This window comes from Phalacrocorax aristotelis, chromosome 1 (genome assembly GCF_949628215.1).
Source record: "Phalacrocorax aristotelis chromosome 1, bGulAri2.1, whole genome shotgun sequence".
Lineage (NCBI taxonomy): Eukaryota > Metazoa > Chordata > Aves > Suliformes > Phalacrocoracidae > Phalacrocorax > Phalacrocorax aristotelis.
The window spans coordinates 137,603,461-137,627,270 of NC_134276.1; the positions used below are offsets into that span (position 1 = coordinate 137,603,461).

General features: G+C 41.2%; 1 protein-coding gene across 5 annotated transcripts in view; it reads right to left on the reverse strand.

Moving 5' to 3' along the window:
• Nucleotides 1–23,810, reverse strand: part of FAR2 (fatty acyl-CoA reductase 2) — a 155,440-nt gene that overhangs the window by 31,057 nt on the left and 100,573 nt on the right. For all 5 annotated transcript variants that reach the window (XM_075111674.1, XM_075111656.1, XM_075111637.1 and 2 more), the window contains exons 3-4: nt 7,660–7,835; nt 4,791–4,970 (exon numbers count right to left, since the gene is read on the reverse strand). In XM_075111674.1, coding sequence (XP_074967775.1) covers nt 4,791–4,970; nt 7,660–7,835 — 356 coding nt within the window. The remainder of the gene's footprint in view (nt 1–4,790; nt 4,971–7,659; nt 7,836–23,810) is intronic.

Genomic DNA, 23,810 nt, shown 5'->3' on the forward strand with positions numbered 1-23,810 from the left:
GTAATTAAGTCAATGGACTTATAGTTCAGACTGAGCTGGTGTGCTCTTCCCAGGGGCATTGCAAGGATACTGTTTCCAGCAGATCTTTGCTTCACCCCTCCTTATCTTGAATTTCAGAAACAGGTGGAGGTCAAAGGGAGAGGAATAAGGTGGAGACTGTCATGCCTAGAGAATTACTTGATCACATCAGCTTAAATACGCAAACTTATGGCTCAGGTGGCACACCGTTTTTTCAGATGGTTCTCATCAGACACAGATGGAAATATTACAGCAAAACTGTTGTATTGGAAAACACTTCATTCACTGAAACAGCAAAACAGTTTGCAGGGGAGGGTTGAATTCAGTCAATCTCTCAGTTTGGGAACAAGTTAAAAAGAATCTGACAGTTTTTTGCATATAGAATTTTTTTTTTCAATAAAAAAAAGCCTTATGGAGGCACAAACACTTTCCTTTGCAACTCTAGTCCCATGCTTCAGAAACAGGGTAGAAAATATGAAGTTGACCTATGCAGAGGCTATAAGCAGCACACAATATTGACTTAATTTACAAAGCCTGTTAAAGCAGGCATTGAACCTAGCCTCCTCAGGGTCTCAGATAAATTGCCATTGTTTGAATCTGTCAATGAATTAATTACCAGCACTACCAAAAGGAGATGTCTATTTCTGCAGAGCCTGCAGGAAGACTAGGTTCATTTGGGAACTCAGATGAAGCTGCATACAAGTCTCTTTTTCCTCCTTCTTCCCTTTTTTTTTGTTTTTAATAATAATAAGGGCTTACAGGTTAGTGTTTCTCACAAAGCAAAGACAGGTGTAGAAATACAAGAAGCAGCAATTTCCCCTTGTCCTCATCCTTCAAGACAGGCCTCTCTGCATTACTTTAAGTGGTCATCATGAGGACCACACTCCCTGCCTGTCTCAAGGGTACCATCCTACCAGGTGATTTGATCTACCAGCATTACCATCACAGGAGCACCGAGCTGACAGTTCAGGAAGGCAAACTGTTCCTATTCCTCTGTGACCTACTTTGAAGGTTTTTAAATGCTAAATCACAAAGCTACTGCTTTTGTTACTGCTGCAATTACCCTGTAGAAACAAAAGATGCAAGTTAAACAATTAGTACCCTCCTCTTCCACCACACAAATGCACCAAATTACTCTGCTATAGGAAAACATAACTTTCTGTATTAATCACTTTGCATTAATAAGTCACTTTCTTTCTTGTGAGTGATGACGGATCTACATTTTCTGCAATAATGAAAACAGTTCTGCTTCAGCCCACGCTTCACTGTGTGCTATGTTCCTTACCTCAGCACACCCTTCAAAGCTGATTTCCCTCAGCTTTAGATTAAGACAAACCTTGCTTGATGTGGCAGATTATATGTTTCCTCTATCAATTGGGCAGCACTCAGAAGTGTGACTTTTGGTTTACACAGATTAGGCCTAAGTCTTTACCTGCAGGTTAAACATCAAAATACTGGAAAGCAGGGATATAATAGGAGGATAAGAACAGAAAAATAAACAGCTGGGAATCCTACTTGGGATTTCAACTGAATAAAGTATCATAAGTATGTATCAATTGCATGGCCAAAAGCTGATGCTTTTTAAAGGGATGTGTTATTGCATCCACTTGTGTGATCATGCCCCTTAATGCTCTTACAGAAGAGCACTTTAAAACAAGGGGTATTTATATTTCCTTGTGTCCTTTTTTCCTCCCCCACCCTTTTTGAAGGTAATAGTCTGATATCTGTTAATCTCCTTTCTCTGAAATGTTCTGTACCCAGATAACCACATATTATTGCTTCCATTTACATGGTGAATAATAAAAGGTGCATCTCTCCCATCTCCTTCCAACCCTGCTTTGTCTTCTCTCTAAGTAATCCCTTCACATTCTCTCAGAGTTTTCTCTGTTCCATTCTGCCTGTATCATGTCACCCCAACATCACAGGGACTTTCCCCATCCTGCCTCTCCACATACTCAACAACCCCACACATCTCCTTCATATATTGCCTTTGATTTGCAGAACCCCTTCCAAACCAATAACCTTGAAGACAGTGGTTTTCAACAAGGCCCACCTGATTTCAATGCCTTTGAAGGCAGTTGTTATCTTTGCTGTGAGCAATTATAATGCTACCTGCAAGCACTGTAAAGAAACAGATGCCATCTTAGCTGAGGGCATGCTGTGACTTCTGTCTCACCAAAAGTAACAGAAGGTTGTGAACTTCTGGAGCATGGGGCATAGGAAAAGCTGTAAAACAAATAAAAAAATCTAGTATAAAAGAAAACCCATCTCTAATTATGTGATTAAGAAAAAACAACCAAACATACAACCCAGATAAACATATCAAAGAACGCATCCGAAAGCCCATCCTCTGTCATTCAACGTTCCTTTCAAACATCATCTGCTCTGCCGCACATACAAACTACGATAAATAAATTCTTAGTGTCATATATGAAGCAGCTGAAGTAGCAGCCTCTGGGGTAGCCAGGCACTTCTGCATGTTTCTGATTAGTATTCAGTCCTTTGCTGAAGTCTTTTCTATCTGAGCCATCAAAACTGTTTCCAAAGTTGCAAGTGATGGTTAGCTTCTTGGGGCAGTGAAATGTATTATTGATAGCGACGAACTCCAAAGGACATTGTAAAACTGAGTCAGTGGGCAAAAACGTGGCAGATTAGCTTCGCTGTAAATAAAGGTAAGGTCATGCATTTAGGGAAAAGTAGTCTAAACTGGTCTTAGAGGCTGCTGAACTCAGAACTGGCAGTTGCAGCTCAGCAAGAGCTCTTGGAAGCACAGCTGACAGCTCTATGAAACCTCCGAGTCAATGAGTAGCAGCACGCAAAAAAGTCATTGAAATTTTGGACATCATCAGGTACTGAGAACAAGACCAATGGTGTCATTTTGATGCTATTTAAACAAAACTTTGAGTGACCACACCTTGAGTACTACATGAAGTTCTGTTTGGCCCTTGCACCTCAGGGGGGGGAGTGGAGTTAAAAAAAGGCAGAAAGGCAGGGCACCTAAAATAATCAAGGTGACAGATCAGTCAGTATACGGGGAGACAGTAAAAATGCTGGGACTCTTCAGGCTGCAGAAGAGAACATCCAGGGTAAATGCCGTACAGATTTACAGAACTGCAGAGGTAGTGGATAGGGCAAATACTGCAGATACTGCAATGCTGCAACTACATGACATGCAATGAAACTATTATGACAGCTTGAAACAGGTAAAAGAAAGCTCGTCTTTATGCAGCAGTTAGTAAATTTCTAGAACTTGCTGCCACAGGGGGTTGCAGAGGCAGAGTACCAGAAAGTTCACAAGGGGATTAAACGAATTAATGGTCTCAAAAATGGGTCAAAAAATAATATGATGTAATACCCCTCGTACTACAGTTCTGGTTTCTTGGAGGCTACATGGGGAATGGACTGCAAAAAGTATCCAGGCTTGTGTAGTTACCCTAAAAAGCATCTCTCAGTGCCACTGCTGAGGGCAAGGTATTGGTCCACGTAGCCCATTGCGCTACAGCACTAGAGCATTTCTTATGTTTTTATCATGCTCCACTTGCTGAATAAATGATAAATGATAGATGACTACTAGCTGGAAGTAAACATGGCCAAGAATATGGGCTACCGGAAAAACTGAAAAACAGAAAACACTGATTTGTACTAAATTTTCTGGAGTAGTGCTTAGTTAAATTATTTTTTGGGCAATCAATTTTTTAAATATAAAACCTCAGTGGTTCTCCTGCTGGACATTAATTAATCTTTTCTCCTATTACCCTAAATCACGGTGAAGAAAGATTTTATACCAACAATTTGGGTTACTAGTTCACAGGTCAGTTGTTTATATGAAAACAAGTGGAATACCACTAGAAAATAAATGACAACAGAGTTACAGCTGTGGGAAAATCCTTTTAAGGGGAAGGTGTCCTGGGGCCTTTATCAGCAGATTTTGTTATTGTTTCTAATTATTCTTCATTTGGGTAGATTCAGTTAAACAACCCATTTAGTTGTTCCCCCGGAGTCCTGGATTCTCACACTGAACTCTTACGAAAACAGCCTGTTTCTGACTCATCCCCATATAACTCTGGTTTAATACCACAGGATTCTTGAAATAAGTAGAAACAGCATTGGGAAGCTGAAGTGATAAAGAAATGAATACAAGGGATATGAAAAATGTCAGTTCTTACTAAGGTAGCAACAGAGCCGAGTCTTACAGAAAGAAGCATCACAACTCCATCGCTGATAGCAAATGCACTCGTGCATAACTTATTCATGCTGGACTATCATGAAATCACACAGTCTTTTTTAAAATGGTGCATGGAAAAATTTAGAGGGAGCTGAAATCACAGGGTTACTAAGTGTGGGTTATGCTATTTTCTAATACTTTTGTATTTGGAAAAGTATTGTTAAGCTCAACCAAATATTTATAAAGTGTGACTTCAGCAGCTCTCCAGATAAAAAGGCTCCAAAACAGAGCCTCTATTTCTTCTGTTTTCAAAAAACCTCAGTAAAGCTAGTTTCAAGAGAAAATCCAGAAAGGACAGAGTGACTGGATGGCATTCTGTGGAAAGTACCCCTCAAAACCACCTAGATTGAAAGCTCTCTCTTCCCTTGGTGTCACTCTTACTACGGCCAGCATTTCTTGCTGGCATGGTGTGTACGGACAAGGCCATACAGCAATAACAGTAACTATCCACAGAAATCCCACAGGGTAGGTTATATGAGCAATTCGGAGGTCTTCTGCAGAATGAAGCAAAAGCAATGTCAGAAGAGGTTATGCAGTTCCTACTTACTCTACTAAATCGAAGAGCTTCTTGGGTTCAGCCGGGGGTGGGTAGATGACTTCGTCTATGCATTTCCGGACACAGTTTGCATAGGCGGTGGAGATGTGGATGAAGGCCTCGAGGTTTTGCATCTGCCGGGCCAGCTCTAGGAGCCGCTGTGTGCCCATTGCATTCAGTTGCAGGGCATGTCTAAAGAGGGCAGGGGAAAGAAACAAAACACGTTTCGCTGGAAAGAGTATATCAAAGCTGAGCATTTTCCAAAACCCAAATAATGAAAAGGCAAGTAAGGGAAGAGGAGGGGGCCACAGCAGAGTGGAAAGCTTCATTGAAATGCAAGGGCTAAACCAGCTTTTAGAGCAATGCTGTTGGATTCACTGGTCTGGCCACAGAATGTCTCTCAAATATTTGTACTCAATTCAAAGGATCAGAGGTAACATTTCACTAACATCTCTACACCTGACATATTTGCCACCCCTTCCTGGAACAAATATTTCCAACGCACATGACCACTGACACATTATGGCTGCTACAGTGCCCATTCAACTTTCTCCTTACTGGACCACTGCTAAACCAGATAAACACATGGTTTCAGTAAGCAGCAAAGGGTCCTTGGGCCCAGAAAAACAGATTCATACTGAAAGAAGATACAATTAGAGATAGCAGCTTAAATTCCCAATGAATGGAGAAGAGAGCTGATCAGCATAAGAGGAAAGAGTCCTGGTTAGCAAGGTTGACCCTGAAGCACCCAGCACAGCTAGAAGTTATCCCAGAGACTATCTGCAACGGATCTCAGTAAATAGACATTGAACTTTGTTGCACGCTCTGTACTGGAAGAAAGGCACTTTCCTGCACAGAAGGGAAAAGGCCCAGGAGTAGAAGCTTTCAGCAACATGTACAAGATTATGAATAATGCTATTAAGTACCATATACACTAAAGAAATTAATTATACTAACATTGAAAGGAAATTGTAAATAGTCCAGATGAATGAAAACAGAATCTAAGAGTATGATTAATGTTTGGATCACAATATCTAAAGCCAGAGATATTTTTTTTTTAGCATGCTGATACTAAAGAATAGCATTTTCTATAGATTTCTACTTCCTCCTGCCCTTCTAGCAGGACTTCTACTTGAGCTACCCTTCATATGAAAGTTGCTCTTCCATGTGCACTTCTATTCGATTGTATCCCTTCTGAGGGGGGCTGAACAGAATTGCGCTCAGAATACAGGCCCAGCATGGGTTTCTGCTGAGATGTTCAGAATTTGTTTAGCCTTCTAGAGGAATATCATCTAACCCTGGTGATTTGTTACTCTTTATTTTTTCTATTTATATTAAAACTGCATCTACTAATATTTCAATATAACACAGTTTCTCAGATTTCTGCCCTCAGGAGTTCCATCTGGAGATTTCTCTAAATGTACTGCTTGTTGATGCCAATAATTCATTTAGTTTCTCTGTTTCTGCTTTTCTAGCATCTTGATAGCACTGCTTTTGCACCTCCCTTATCTATCAGCTCTCCATATTCTCTGGTAGGCTTTGGACTTCTGCTGTGTTTAAAAAATATTTTTATTTTTTGTGTTGCTAGCAAATTGCTGCTCAAAATTCTTATTTAAGCAGCAATATTGTGCTTTCTCATTTAACTTACTAGAGCTTTTGCCCATATGATATATTTTATTATACAGACAGGAATAATTTGATTTTAACAACTTCTCGTATTTTGCTGTTTAATCATCCTGGATTTTCCTTGTTCTGTTAAAGAGATGTTGACAGATCACATGCAATCAGCCTTTTAAATACTTTCTACACTGCCTGCAAGAGATGACCACTTTAACTTTTTCTTTCAACTTCTTTCCAGCTATCATCCTTATTAAAAATGTAGTTTCCCTTTGATGTTACATTCCACTGTGATGTATTTTTATAGCATGTTCATTCATGTATTGATTTAAGAACATTTATGGCTATTAATGCAGTGCAGTGCTTTGCTATTTATATCTTGAGCCAGGTTCTACATATGGCTCAATATTAAATCAAGAGCTGCTTCCTTTCTGGTGGGTTCTCTAATCAGTTGTTGCAAAAAGCAATTATTTATGGTGGACACAGTAGAAATCTATTTTATCTGTTGTAGCCTATGTATGAGCAAATGAAGATCGACATTAATAATTGTGTTTTCTTCTCTCACAGCTTTAGCATTTTTCAAAAAAATGTGAAGATCTGGCAATACAGATCATCCACCTTGGTTTATTGACATTTGTGATTTGCATAGGAGCACTTACACATCCAAACTTGGTTCAGTAGCTTACTTCTGCTGTTCTTTCTTAATGGAACGCCTGCCTGGACAGGCACTCCCAAGGGAGCTCCTTCAGAAATTGAGCATTTATTTTAAGCAGTTAATTACACCGAGTTTTGGGTATTTTAAAGCTTGTGATAGGCTATTTTCTTAAACAACATCTCATTTTCCTCTTCAGTTACTCAGCGACAAAGAAAGGCCATTAACACTAGCTTTAGAGACAGACACAACATAGTTTCACTTCAAGCTGCCTCCAGCTAGTTCTGCCAAAACATCTCCCTCCTGACCTAGACCACTTTTCCCTATCCCTATTTTAGGTCATACTTTACTCCCTTACTATATCACAACCCAAGCTTGCAGCAATTCCTCCTGTTCCCATGGAAATCTGCCAAGATTCTTCACTTTTGACATGCATATACACATGACGTTTTCAGAGCATTTACACTGCATGTTCAGCACAGAACCACATGTAGCATGAGAACATAAATGGAGAATTATTACCGCAGATATACAAGAGATGCACTGAATGATGCCTTATGGGCTATTGTGCATTCTGAACCATGCTTAGCAAATACAGAAAGCAGGACATACTTCAGGGGTTCATCAAAGCGAACTGTTGCCGCACAATGGAAGACAATATTGACCCGGGTCAGAAGCTCCTCCTCATCTTCAGCACTGATGGCCAGCTTGGGCTGAGTGAGTTCAGCATTAATAGGCTTAATCTTCTCGTGGAAATTAGGGCAATCTTCTCGGACCCTGTCAAAGACCTTGAAGCACAAACAGAGAGAGATCAGGTACAGAATTAGGCTACTGAGGTCACTTTGATTAGTAGCCAGTCTCATTACATCAATCAATAATATTGGCACAAAAGAGAATGCCTCGTTCTTTCAGAGGGAGGTGATAAAATAGTTAATTCACTGGTTTCCTCCCATGGGAAAACCTCACAGGAGAAACAGAAGAAAAATATAGGAGGTAATGCCCTGCCCTGAAGACATGAATGAATCTTCTCTACACCACTCATTTCCTTGGGTAGCCACTGAAATTCCTGTATCTCCACATCTCCTGTAACCACTTGCTCTTTGGCCTCAAAGGTTGCCTGTAGGACCATATCAGGAGCTAAAGAGGAGGAAGGCAGAGTGTGGAGTGGGAAAGCCTGTGAAGCATTAGACTCAAGCAATTTCTCTTGATGGTTCTACAAAGGACTTGAGGAGAGGAGGGGAGAAGGGCACATTCTGGCTCCTCCTCTTCCTTTGCTGATCCTTGCCAACTGTCGCTCTTTGTTCCTGTCAGATGAGTCCTGAGGGGAACTGCCTTTGGGATGGAAAGATGGGGAACCTTGATAACGCATACTGCTAAGGATGCTGACAGCCACCAGCAATTTTGCATGACTGGACAAGCATGCAGGTAGCTGGCCTCTCAAGCTGTCTTCCAGCCCTTTTTTTCTACGACTATGATCCATAGCTCTTTCCAATACATGTTTTCTGCCCAGGCTCTGCAGAATGACAAGACTGTACATCTGTCCACTAAAAGGATCCTTACATTTCCATACACATTCTGTCTGATGACTTGTCCAAGACCAGCATTTGGCACCCTGCTTTACCTAAGATCCAAGGTAGCAGGTACCCTGAACAGCAAAACAACTGTGCACAATCCTTCTGAGAGGAAAAGGAAATCAATACTGCCATCATCTGAAAAGTGCCTATGTAAAAAAAGCAGTTTCCTCAGTTCCCATTTACTCTGTGAGTAGCTCAGAGTCACTGGTAACAGTATAGCAGGTCTGCTTGAGCCATGAAAGCAGACAGCTACTGCAGGTTCCACCTGGAGACCTTTTATTTGGTAAATCTCACAGGCAAAGAAGATGAAGCCTGAATTTCAAAACGATATGTGAGTTTGCTGGAGTAAGATTTGAAAAAATCAATTTGAGTTTTAGAAGTGTCTGTTCTAAGTGTTTTGTATTGCTGGCCAGCATTCTTGTATTTGAGCAACTTCAACTGAAATAACAGTAACAATGAAGTCTGAAAAGCTCCTCCTGTTTGGGGACAGAGACAACAAGAAGGGTAGAAAGAATAAACGGAATAGAGAGGCTGTGGGATCTGAAGAGGTATAGTCTAGATTTCAAAGGATAACCACAATTCAAAGGCAACTAGCCTACTGACAGGAATGACCAAGGACTGGGACAGATTGCTGGTGGAAGCTGTGTGCCACTGCCTTTGGACGCATTTAAGAACTGTCTAGATAAGCATTGCCAGGAGAGGCAGAGAATAGCTGAACCTGCCTTGGGGCAGAAGGATGGGCCAGCTGGCTTCTCAGTGTAGCTGTGCGTTTTTTGGTTGTTTCCTCTACTCTGTAGCTTACTCACCAGTAACATCAAGTTTGTAAATCTCCTTACTATCATGGTCTCTTCCTAGAGGTTGTGCTGTCTTTGACTTGCCCAGTGTTTATGTAAGAGCAGGAATTGTGCGACATAAATTAAACATACTAAAAGAAAAAGACATATGAAAGATTAAATTGCTACTAATAGCAATAGTTTCTTGTTTGACTAAGGGATTACCATCTTTCTGCTTATTTGACAACCAAATCTAGATAAATCCTGATGTTTTTAGGATGAAGAAGTGATAAGAAAATCATCAGCCTTCCTCACTATGCAGCACACTGTGTACTTGACTTCATGTATTTTTCTTTAACACACAGCTCCACATCCTCCATAAATCTGAAACTTGAGCAAGTTAAGAAAAGTTAGGATATGAAAAGTTAGGACATGAAAATGTCATTTAATTGCTGTCAGTTGCACCCAGCTACATGCATATTTCAGCAATGTAGTCTAGGCCAGAGAAGAGATTTCTAGACAGAGAAAGCTAATTATGGACAAAAGGTGTTCCAGTTCCAGCTGGACTGTAGGAACTCAGTTCCCAATAACTTGTGTTCAGAACTGGGTACTAGCAGCATTAATGTCTGTAAAAAGCTTGTCTTCTAACAAGAAGATGCTACAGTGGCTGTCCAAATATGCACCATCTCATGAGAGACTGTACACAAGCAAACCCTGATGAGACACAAAATGGAAAGATTTCCAAAGCTATCTTTTTAAGAGTTTTAGGAACAATTCTGTATTTGTTTGTTCTATTGCAAAGAGAGGCTAAAACTCCACCCAACTAGAGTTATTTTATACTTGTTTTACTTTGGCATAAATAATGCAAAGGCAGAGAAAGAATGAATCAGCCCTTTCTCCATTTCAGTCACAGTATATAAAAAGAAGAGTAGTATTTCTGCAGTGCCAGCCTTGCTCGAATTTGGGCAGTTACATTCCGCCTACATGTCTTCTCCTCCCGACGTCCACACTGCAGATAATGTCCCCTTCAATATTTCTGTGCCTACTGCTTGGTATTGCCTACTACCATACGCCACTCAACAGCTGTAGTTTTTCACCCCCTCCAATGATTCACTGCATTTCTCTGAAGGATGAAGGCAATTTATAAATGCAAGCTCACAAATCAGCATACTGCTTTGGAAACCTTCTGGATCACAAGAACATTCAGTTCATCGTCACCATTAAATCAGATAACAGGAGCAGCTGTTTAATCAAAGTCTGCTGCCTCTTTTATGGCATCTGAAGATTTCAGACTTGTCAGTGCTTTACAGGAAAGTACAAGAAGATTTAAAGACAAAACAAGCACAGCTTATTCTATACTGTTTCCTATAGACTAAGGAGTGCTTAACATAAAGATGGTGCTTAGTCTGCAGGTAAACAATAATTGCATCTCTAAATTCTGATTAACTCACCCAGAGCATACATAATAAATCCCCAACAACTGCACCAGGCCTAAGGATTGTTCTATCTTTTCTTTTTAGAAGCCATCTGCCAATACAAAATACATTAAATGGATAGAAGTGAGCTGGCATGCTGTACTGTTGAAACCACATGAAAACACTGGCCAAGTCAGCAATACTCCAGAAGTGACAAATGAATTGCTACAGAATTATAGTGAAGAGAAAGACGTTTGATTTCAAGATGTCCAATAATAATTAAACTGAGGGAAACCAGTAATAACATATCCTGCTTTCAGAGTCTTTTTGAGCATCCTAATGCATTCCAGGGGCAACACTGCTGCCTTGACCAAAACAGAATAAACAAACCTAATAGATGCTATTCTCATTTTAATCCTTGGAAAAGGATGCATGTTCTGCATAGGCTGTGCTGTCCCTCAACAGAGGTGAGAATTTCGCTCTGAAATTTGCTGTCTTTTTCTTATGTAATAATCAGGCAACGCCCATTTATTATAATAATCTAATTGCTGTGATTTCCATTTACATTGTCAAGCACTTATTATGAAAACAGGATGGCTAGAACTTCTCCCAGCGTTATATTTGAGTGTGTTTGATGGGCATCTCTTTCCTTATTCCTGCCCACTTAAGCTTTGACCTCCCTTCCCAAAGGACATCTGTAACTCTCTGTGTTCTCTGCTCTTGCCTTAAGCATGTAATAGTTTAGAGAGAGTTCTGCCCATCAATCTTTCAGTCAGAAATTTTTCCATACCACAAAGATACAAAAACCTCAAAGAAAGGGCAAATTGCACATCTACAGAACAGTGCAGCTGAAAAATAAAGGAACCACTGAACAATGTAACATGCCAAAGGCTTTCCTGCTTTCTGAGGAGACGTTTTCAGTGAAGCAAATATAAAATAATGAAAAGTAGAGTGCCTAAGCCATGGTCTACTTTAAAAAGGAACTTGCATGAGTTTGGTTTTATAACTGCCTTTCAGAGAAGCCTGAGTAGTCCTTCCTTGTTTGGACCTATCAGTCCTCACCCCTAAAAAAAAACCTTACTGTAACAAGCACCATGCAGGACGGCACCTCACTGAGAAACACAAGTAGGAGAGAAAGCAGTTCTCCTGTTAGCTTGGTAATGTTATCTAACACTATTTCTTGTGCTCTCCCCTGATGTGAAGGATTCATCTTCCAAAGTGCGAAATAAACATGTGTCAGCCATGCAAGCCATGGTGAAGGTGGGCTACTGCTCTTCATCACGATATCAGCGGAGTCTGTAACTCACTGTGGCTCCTTTCTGCAACAGACTGCCTCGTCAGTGATAGCACTCACAGCTCGCTCTCCACCAAATCAGGGCCAAATGCTTTGGTGACTGACTCAGAAAGAATCAAGTTTTTAAGTGTGATCTAGAAAGGTAACCTTTTTTCCTCCTGTGGTACAAACCAATGATCAATCAAGGCATCCAAATTGCACAATTAACCAGATGTTGCCAGCTTTTTTTTTTCCCCAAGACCAATAAAAATGGCCTTCTCTGGTGCACAGTGGGGCCAGGTGTGTTTAATAGGTGCTGGGATATCAGGCTTCTCTAGGATTAGCAAAAGATGTTGACTTACATTACAGTATGCACGTTTCAAGGCATTACTGTATGAGAACATTTAAGTGGAGAAAAGTCAGAGAATTCCCACAAAATGAATCTCATATCTGAGGAACTACTGAGAAGATTAAGGTTGAGAGAGTTCAATTAAAAAGAAAAGGCAAAAAGCTTGTGTTGTTTCAGATAAAGAAATGGAAAGGATTGCTTAGCATAATTCAGGGGAATATAAGTGTGAATTGCTTCTGTAAAGGAAATATAATTTAGTCTAAGCAAGGCATAGGCCAAGGGGTAAAACAGCATGGCAACAATTCCTTTAAAGAACAAGGTGTCCCACTAGGAGTGTGGAATAATTTTAAAGTCCCTCTTCTGAACAGAGTGTTGGTGTATAAACGCTAGGGAACAACCTATATATAGAGATACACTAACACCCTGGTGCATATAACTCTCTGTGATTTCAGTGACAGTATCATAAATGGACATGAGTGACCACCACAAATCTAAACTACTGCAGGTACCAAAGTAATGAAAATAGTTCTTTAAAAAACACCTGATCTCTGCAGTTTTATTACGATGAAGGGATTATCCCAGTTGTGTTTGCCACTGATAAAATCCTCCAATACAGACTTGAAGAAAGGAAGGTACACAACTACTTTTAGAATTGCCATTGTAAGAAATTTCAGACATAATTAGGCAGCTTCTTTACATAAAGTAATTAGCCTGCAATTAATTTTTAGCCTGGTACATTTCCAGCAATAAGCATCAGGATTGCTCAGTCAACAAATGAGTGAAAATGCAGCTCAGGAAGCATTAATCGGCAGAGAGACCCTTTTTCCCCTTGTGCGCTCTCTGCCTCATTTCCTCTTCAGAAAGTTGCTTTTAAGTACGGTTCTTCTCAAGGCAAATAAAGCACAATTCATCTAATAGGTTAGAAAGCATGCAGCAGAGTGTTCCTCATTACAGGAAAACAAATGGCTTATGCTTCAATCTAGAGCTATTACTTTCCCCTGAGTAGAGCTAATGTAGTGGAAATACAGTACCCATGACCAACATCTAGTAAACAAAACAGCTGATTATTTAAAGATAAAGACTACAGAAACAAAGAGATGACAGAGAGTACATTTCAGTGTGGGTCAGCTAAGGCCAATATGTATAGCCAGCTACTTAGGATGTGGCTTTAAACGGCCAATTTCCTTGAAAATTGGCTGCTGACAAAGCCTGCTGTTTTCTAGCAAGAATACTCTGGTTACGTGTCAGTTAATCTGGAACAGTAAAAAGAGCTCTTTCAGAGACAGGCTGTAGACAGGAGCATTAGGGACTTGACAGACACGGAAAAGCTTTCTGTGGTCTCTAGTACCATCTTATAGGTGGGTGGACAAGTCACAGACAGAATATGGAGCTTTCTTACATTCATCACAGACACTTCTTGTGCCCCTGCGTGGTACCTAGACAGATATCACTACCAGTGTTTGGTGGTATGCTTGACATTTAAAACACAGGAAGAATTTAAGTGCAGGGAAGGAGGATGGTAGTATTTGGAGTGTTTCCTACAGGAACCATTTAACATCTTTCTCCCCATGCTTTTTCCAGAACTGTTTTCCTTCTCATCCCTCCTCCATAGCTATGCCCCAGTGTGGGCATAGGTGCAAGGGGAGTCAGTTGCCAAAGGATGGCAGGAGCGCTTGGCTATGACCAGAGTCCTGCCAATCTCCCCTTCCTCAACTCCTGCCATGCAGAATTCACTACTGATTACTTAAAGAATCACTGTACGTACTTGGAAATGTTAACAAGTGCAGTGTTATCCAGGCGTAGGATCTGAACCTGCTTTTCCATACCCATTGCCTGACTTACAGGTCTCTGAAGTTTCACTGCCAGATTTGCTTGGGCACCAGGGAACTTCAGGAGTGTTTGCTGAATCCCCAAGGTGAACTAGCCAGGAGTAAAGGCTGTGTCAAACATAGATGCTTACTTCTTGGAGACGTTTAAAGAAATGACCCAGAAGTGGGATTTTGGGGAAGTGAGGGGACAACATGTAGGCAGCAGCTGCAAAGCGTGCTTTCAGATATGACTCCCTTTCACATGGAGCCTTAGGGAGAAACAGGCCAGACAGAGCTACCCACAGCTACACATCTGGCTGAGCAAGTGTGCCTGGCTCATTACATCACACAGAAGGAAAGAAGACACAGTGCAGCCCTGCAAATGACTGAGGTGCAGTCCTGGCTGCAGAAGAGTCATGCTCAGTTGTGAAGCTTCACAGGAAAGAATGATGTGAAAAATGAGGCGGCCATCACATATGACATACAGCATGATGGCATCTTCAGCCAGCTGCAAAACAGCTGACCCAGCACAACACAATCATCACCAGCTCTGTGTAGCAGTCCTTGTTTATACAAAGGATCATATCCCTCTGATGGCTGGAACTGGCTGAGCCCCACAAAAGTCTTGGGGTCTGCTTGGTGGTGTCTCTGTATGTTAGACCATGCAGTAACTCACAACGCCACTTTTTAGTGAATAAAGAGCTCTGCTGAAAAGTCACTGAGGGATCCCCGCAACTAAAGGCAACCTTATCTCAGCCAGACCCTAAGGGTATTTCTCCTTTTGCTACAACGGTGTTTCCAAAGAGGATAACCAGGCGCATTGGCTGTTACACAGACACAGCTGAGGCAACCAGACATATCTTGTATAATATATCCTCACTTATTTATGATCCCTGACCTCTTCCTGAGGCATAAAGGAGAGAATGCCATCATGAAGAGGATCACAGGTAATGTGGACACCAAAGTTCACCTTGATTGAAAGTGTAAGGGAGGTAAAAATCCTTTGATGTCACACACAACAGAAGTTGAACAAATCAAGACAAATGCATCAAATATTTAAAGCTAATCAAATGAAGAAAAGTTTTTTTAAACATTGTAGTGAGATGGCACTCAAGTGTAGAGAGCTGAACATCTGGGAAATGAGTACAGTAAAAGAGTAAGTCACTCTTCTAGCATGAAGCATGCTAGAAGATTCTGGGGTGTGAAGAGCAGGCAGTAAGCAAATGGTTAAGAGCCTTGTGCTGAACCTCTGCCACCCAAGAGAGCCAATGAATTCTGTGAAAATATCTATACCTGGAAATTAAACTGTACCAGATTACGCCCTGGACACTGGAACTCAGTCATCTGTATGGTTCCACTGTTAGAAGGGTCTTAGCCCAGTGTTGGCCTGAAGCAACTACCAGAAAGATGAACAAGTCCCTGGTCACAAGTGAGGAGTTAGCCTGGGACAGGGCTTTTCCCAACAGATATCCCACATGTGGTCATGATCTTTTGGAAGGTAATGGCATGAGTGCAAGCCATTTCATGCCAGCTGGTCTCAGTCCCAGAAATTCATCCCAAGAACATTCAGTTTATGGATGTTGTCAAACACTACAATCATTTAAACATGGAAGTTTTGTGTTTACCTAGGACCATTTCTTATTTCATAATTTTTTGTGTTCACATCCAATACAAACATTTAATCATTCTTATACCATTCCACATACATTTTTGTTATGTTCAGCATGACAATGTAATTTTTTGATTGGTGCTTAACAGAAAAGCACTAAGCCCAGGTACCTCAGCCTGTCAAATATCTGCTTCCTTTCCTTGCTGTCCTTAACTATAATCATATTCTCACATGGCTAAATGCAGCACACGTAGTAAGTAAACAAACTGGAAAATTACTGGGAGATGGTCAGAAGGTAATGCAATTTCTGAGACTAACAGGAAGAGCAGGGACACTACAAGAAGTGAAGGCACTTGTAAAAAAAAGACCAAGTCCAGTGAAGAAGAAAACAGTTGAGATTCTAAGAAAACGTCTAAGAAAGGATGACCTAACCATTATAAACCGATTTTCTATAGTGTCACTATTCCAAGCAAGCAAGGAAGTGGAGAGTTAGAAATAATCCTTGATTTCCATCCAAGGACCCTTCAGCTTAGGGAATTTAAAACTTCTTTAAGCAGATAGAACCATCTGTCCAAATAGTGTCCAGCTACTTACAACACAGTGTGGCTCTGCAAGTACCGCTTTTACGGGAGACCAGCTTTAATTAATGCCTCTAATTATGGCTAGTTCTCAGAAGAAACCATGGAAACCCTTTAGAAATGGTTGCAGAAGCCCACATGCAAGCCTGACAGCTGGATTCACAGCTCAGACCATCTCTCTGAATCCCACTTCTTTGCATGTTATACATGCTTTCTGTATTTGAGACCTCTTTTGACAGTGCTTTGATCAATTGGTTTTGCCCAAAACATTCTTCAAATTCACCTCTTCCTGGCGTGGGTATGAAAAAAATATAAGCAGTCCCACTGAACTGTGTCAAATTACTCTGATGTTAGAAAAAGGCAAATTTGGCCCGCGAAGTCCATACCAGCTTTTTGGCATGTCTACTCCCTTTTGCACTAGCTTGGGTCTCATCAAACAGGAGGTGTAGTCAGTCTTGTTTCACAATAAAGATACCTGTTGTTAGGAGGGCCATTTAACGTCAGCCTGTGATAGCAACACTTCTATCAGGAACAGATGTCGCTTACTTCCCAGTACAAAGATCAGAGCGTTGCCACAGATGGCTCGGTTACACCATGTGAAAATTTTTTCCCTACCCTGCCGTTGCAGTTGTACCTGACTAGAATGCTCTGACAGGGCTGATGGTAACAGACAAGCCAGATGTCGCTTAACGCACCCTGCAAGACTTTTCCTCTTTAAGGCAGTAAAGATAAGAATGAGTTTTGTTTGCTGTCGGGTAGGAGCTTGTCTCTTCTTTCTTTTTTTTTTTTTTTAAAGGTAGAGAAATCGAGGTATTTTAGTATGGATGGAAACACACACACATTTTAAAGAGGATCAGGAAAGCCATATCAAGTGTCTTTAAGCCCAGCTCAGGTTTTAGCTTGCTCTGGCACCTCTCAGAGGCTGTTGAAGGGTAATCAACCATTACGAACCTGACTTACCATCTCTGGCACTCCTATTAATTGTTCCAGCTAAAGCCATAATGTTAAAACTTTCTGATCAGAAGATATATGACTCAAGACATCTTTCACACTGACATGCAGCCTTCATCTCACTCGCAAAATACCCAAAATACTGTACATTTATTAATAGAAAAGTTACTTTTCTCTGCAAGTATATTTTGAGTTCATACTCCTTCTAATGGAGACCAAAAAGGAGAATTCATGTAAGCTGAAACGCCATTCATATTTTCTGCATGCCCTGCCCTTGGCTTCTAGATCTAGATTTCACCAATTAATTTTATGCTACCCAGTTTATACAAGGCAGAAAAGTGAGCACTTGGGCTAATTATATTTCAGGTGTAACAAATCACTTGCCCATGGGTCACCAGAATGAACGACGTTTTCAACTAAGTAGACCAACAAAAAGTTGTTTGTACACAGAATTCTCCCCATCTGTCTGAGTAAGGATTATCGTTAATGAGCCTGTGTCCTTGGCCCTAGTCCTACGAGGTTATAAATTACTTTAATGCTTTAATCTACCGGTGAAAAATCCTGGCTGAAGGAGTGGAGAAGAAACAGGCAGAACATACTACAAACAACTACCCGTAGCGAAATGCGTCCCTCATCCCACATAGTGGCTTCACAAATAAGAAATACACAATTTTCTGCAAATACTACTTGCATGAGTCTATACATCCTAACTATATATTTAACTGAGGGAAGTATGACTCATCTCTAAGTCTCCACCTGTTCTGCCATATTCAGTAAAGGTTGCCCATCAGTTTCCCAGATTCCCTGGGGAAAAAACAACACACCAATGCTTAAAGAACTGCCCCAAACTACATCGCCCCCCAAAAGTAGCATCCTTAGGGCATACAGCTTTCTGTGGATACTACTACAGAGTGATAAGCTGTAAGCAGAAGGTCCTGATGGAGCACCAAGCCTTATAACTACATAAGGCCTCTACTGGGAATGAGGAAAGTGATTAAAACAGTTCAAGGACAACAAGGCTGCACAAACACAACACCAGAGCGTGAAAAATGTGTTTCTGGTATGCACACTGTGCACAAGATAAGAAACTGCTTGTGCTTAATTGGAACTAGGTAGAAGAGTTAAGGCTAAAATTATTTGTCTTAGTGAGTATATATAGTAAACAAGATGATGCCAGTATGAACTGGACACTGGTAGGGGAGTTCTGGGGTGCAAAGTCTTGCAAAGTCACCTGTACCCAGGCAACCATATAAGTATTATCGTACAAAGCAAAGATTGCCTAAGTAACAGCACTGAAAAAAACCACCAAACTTGGGTACGGATGCAGCAGAAATGGGACCATCTAGGAAAAAAGTAACTGGGGACAGACTGTTTATTTGAGATGAGTTTGGACGAAGAAAGGGGAGATTGGATGGAGAAAGATAGGTGCAAGGGGGCTGAAAAGAAATAGGGTGCACCCAGAGATATAAAACTAGGAGATAAGATATAAAATCAGGTACAGAATAAAGGAGAACAGGACTTTTTTGTTAGTATGAGTGTGGACACCTACAGATGGTGATGAAGATGACCTTTGAATCCAAGTTCACAGGATGTCAGAAGGACCCCCACCGGACAACCTGCTGGAGCCTCCATTATGTCTTTGAAAGACTTGGTGTGTGAGAGTGGAAAAAGGAAGGATAGATTTGCATACTAATTCTAAACAGTGGGAGGGGGAGGAAGATAGAATTGTAATTCAATAGCAGCTGGGTGTGATTCATAAGAGTTAAGAATGATAATTATTATTTTTATATTTGTGTGTGCTTTTAATTATTAACTTAATTGCTTTATTTGTCTCTTAGTAGTGTATTGCTTAATTTAAAAACATCATAGTCTCTTAATTCAGTTACGCCTCAAGCCTGCAACCTAAAGGGGAGAGTCAGACTCAGAAAGCAACATATGTCTAACACCTTTGACTCACCAGCCTGAAAAAACAGCTCTATCCATTAATCAACAGGGGCAGCCTTCACCCCATCTCCAGATGGATGCTAAGACTCCCACCCAACCAGTCTCTGTCTCCATCCTCTCACCAAGTGACACCTATAATTCACAGGCTCCAAAGCACTTTTAACAGAGTAAGAAAACACTTACCTTTGTGTTCCCTGAATTTCTGTGCTCAGCTCCTGACACTTCTCTTTCTCACATTTATATATAAAAAAGGCAAGCCTGATGGTATATTATGATCTTGAAGAGTTTAGGGAATGGCTTCATGGTGTCATCCCTCTCAACCTGAGGGAACCATGGCAGCACAAACAGATCTTCCCCAATGAACTCAACTGTGATGGAGGGATCTTCTCACTCTCTTGGTTTCCTGCCTTCCCCTATGCTTTCCTTTTGCAGTACCTTATTCTGGTATTGCAATATCACTTACTTTCCATCTCTTTGGGATCCCAAGTACCACATGCAATTTGTGATCCCCTGAGCTGCTATATGGGGTGCCCAAGCAGGAAAGTGGAAGTACCGCTGTGCTATAGCTGCAGACAATGGTTTCTGAGGTAGCACATGCCCTAACGGTGTATTTGTGTCTTGGATTCTCCAGTAGTATGTGAGCTAATGGCCAAGTGTCTCATAAACGGATTCCTCTAACTTCAGAGGCATGCTGTTTTCAGACTCATTTTTGCAGCAAAAGTGTTTTTAACTCACGAGGTTAGTAGAGCTCTGAGGAATGAAGTATTGGGAGGAAAATTCTAGTCTGTGCAATTATCCTTACATTGAACATTTTATGGCGGCTCATCCCTTTCAAATGAAAAGCATTCAGTTTTGGCATCTTCTCTCCAGGGATAACAGCACAGCTATTATCTCCCCATCATTTACTCAATTCATCACTCAGAGCACTGCAATTTTATCTAATTCAGAGAGAGTAAAAACGTACTAAACCAAGAATATGTTCTTTCCGTTTACATTGAAAGAGATGACTCTCCAAACACTGTGTTTCCTTCCCTCTCACATGCCTAAAAGCATCTCCTGAAGACACTCAAATTATATAATAGTATCTGGTCATCACTCTCTGAACCAAGAGAAATAACAACTAATGAACAATGACACTGACAATGCCAGAGCCATCTATGTCCTATGAGTATGGAGGTCAGCGACGTACCGTTATAGAAAAAGAAGCTCAGGAGATCATCTCCAAGATTAAAGCCTACTTCCGAAGGGATCCTAATCTACATTTGGGGTTGCAGCCACGGAGATAGGCATTTCTTTGCATGTTGCTCAAAAGATGTCGCCAGTTTAGAATATGACTTTACAAGGCCAGATGCCAATTCTGAAACATTAATGCAGGATGTTTTGTATGGGTGGCCTTTAGCTCTGCAGTTAAGTATCAGTTATTATAGCTAAGACTGGTTCACAGCATATAGAGTAATTTATTTTTAAAATTGACATTTTAACTGTAATGCCAAAGGGAAGCAGAATTAAGTCTCAGGCTGCTTAGTGCTGCTTCTGTTAAACCCAAGTGAAACTCTGCCCTGTCTGCTTCATATTTAGTAGCAGCAGCAGAGTATCTTGGACAACTGGTTGAGAATTTCCCACTACACTCTGGCCAGCTGTAAATTAAAAAGTTTGCCGTAGACACAGACTTTAAAATAATCTCCCCCTGAGCTGTGCTGGGTCTGCAGGACTAACAGACCTAAAATTGCATTTCAGTAAATATAGCAATCAAATGAGTCCTGAAAAAATGTTGCCAAGTAAGAAGGGGCCACTTATTTAACCACTTTCAGTTCTTGCGCTGGTAAAATGGAGATACTGTTTATCTAATTCCCAGCTGGTGGGACAGTTAAACACCCTGAAAATGAAACACAAATGTATCAACTGGCTGGCAAGGAGGTCTTAAGAGATTACTCATGACTGAGCAAATAGTCCGCAGTACTGTGTGCTTCTTTTGTAGGGTAAAATCTCTTTCACGGGGAGATAATTTAATCCACCCACTCAGCAACCTGGTGTCAGAAGTTGTTCTGTGTTGGTCATGAAATTATTGGTATTATAATGAAACCTTGACCTTTAAGGAATAAGTGTGTTTTTATTAACACTAGTGGACTGAAATGAGCTTAACTGAAGAATTTGTCCATTTTAACTGTACATATTGGTGGGTCTACAGGACGATGTTTTCTGAGAACTTTTTTCATGCAAACTACTGCCTTGTCAGGGAGCTGCAGAGAGGGGCAGTTATAGCCTCACAGGCAGGCAATTACTATTGCACCTTTGCAGTTCCCACCGCTCTACAACACTGCAGCAGGACACATCTGGGACAGACACACAGCACAGTCTCCTGCTGCTTCAATTCCTCCCATGTTTGAGGATCCACGTAACAGGGCAGTTGCCTAGTAAATAGACCTGTGCTCCTGGTCATAGAAGGAAGCCCAGGCAAGGCAACCACTTCTCAACCAGTCTCAGCTCAAAGGTACCTACTAGTCAGCCCAGATAGGGTTTATTACTCTGGTTTTTCTCTCAAGATCTTTAAAGATACCATGCTAGACCAAACTAGACCTACATTGACCTCCCTCAGAAATTCTCAATGGTTTCCTACACCACCTTCAAGAGGATAAATACAAATCTGTAGAGGCAAAATTCCTGCTAGTGCAGAATTCTTCATTTCCATTCTGAGTTTCAAGTGCCTGGTTTTCTGCCCTCCCGTGCTTAATGATAAATACATCAACATTTTAAAAAGAAACAGCTCAGAGAATCCTTTCCATAGGAGAGCTATTAAAAAGCAATTTCTTTACCAGGGAGAAATACCACTGTCAAGTATACAACAGGCAGCATTGCTTCATAGTTCATTTTTGTGTTTATATTATGGTTATCTTTCATATTTCTATTCTTCAGCAAATCAGCTTGCTAGATTCATTCTTTTTTGAGAGTTGGTCTTAGTCACTAGAGTCTGTTCACCAAGAACCATCTGTTTCCCAAGATTTCCCTCCCACACACCGTGGCAGAATTACGCCTACAATGAGTTTCTTCTATTAGGAAAGAAATCACAACAACAAGCCTAGGTGACATGAGCTCCTAGGGAGACAACACAAGTACTCATGTCTTTGTTCATAATTATTATAAAGCATTTATGTTCAATACCCTTACTCAAGGGCTGAGTCTGGAGGGTAAGTGAACCTGTCTACCCTTCCCTCCCAGAGTCAGAATTTAATCCCATAAATGATGCTCTAAGCCATGGTGGTATCGTCACAAGCAACAGATGAGGAAATCTGTCCAACTTCTATTTGTCAGTGACCTGAGAAACATTTAGGAGAGGAAACACTCTTTTTTGATTGTTTCCCCCCTAGTGCATAATGGAGACAGTCTGATCACACAGCCTGTGTCAATGTTCGGTCAGTGGATATGGGAATAGCTCCACTGACATGACATATTTCAGCCAAGGACATAGCTCTTTTCTTTTTTTTTTTTTTTTTTTAAATGTGAAAGCTCATATTGAAGGTTTCCCTGCAGTAAAATATCCACACTTCAATTAGAGAGGGCAGCTGGCCCAGAGGTTAACACCTGTCCTGGTTTCAGCTGGGATAGAGTTAATCTTCCTCCTCTTCTTGTAGCTGGTCTAGTGCTGTGTTTTGGATTTAATATGAGAATAATGTTGATAACGCACTGATGTTTTTGTTGTTGCTAAATAGTGCTTACGCTACGTTAAGGAATTTTCAGCTTCTCTTGCTCTGCCAACTGAGAAGGCAGGAGATGCCCAAGACGCTGGGAGGGGGCACAGCCAGGACAGCTGAGCCAAACCGGCCAAAGGGATATCCCATACCATATGATGTCACGCTGAGTATAGAAACTAGGGGAAAGCTGGTGGGGGGGGGGGGGCTGCTGCTCAGGGACTGTCTGGGCATCCATCAGTGGGTGGTGAGCAATTGCATCATGCATCACTCACTTTGTATATTCTATTATTATATTTCCATTATTAAGCTGTTCTTATTTCGCCCCCCTGTTCCCTTCCCAAGGAAGAACTCAGAGGGACGGTTCCTCCTCTTCCTCGGAGGGAGAGAAAAACTCATAAATGAGGCAGTAGACACCTGATCCCTATCGCCAAGTGGGCTGTGAGATTTGTGAATTGATTTCAGTCATCATGCAGGCAAAAACATCATCCCCTGGCTGCTCCAATGCTGGGATAACAGGGCCAGTAGCCTGGAGTTAGAGGGTAAGGAAGTCAAACTACTAGGACCCCTTTCTAGGGAAGGGAGCACTGACAAAGCGGTTGGAAAAGGGGCATAAGCCCTCAGCCTTTGGAGGTGACTCCTGTCAGGTGTGAAGAAAAGGTATCCCTTCAAGGAATATGTTGTATGCCACCCAGGCAAGTGGACCACCATGGAAAGAGGTATCTAGTACCTGAGGGAATTAGATGTGCTGGAGGTGATTTATGATGACCTGGACAACAAGCAGTTATCCAAAGATCCAGATG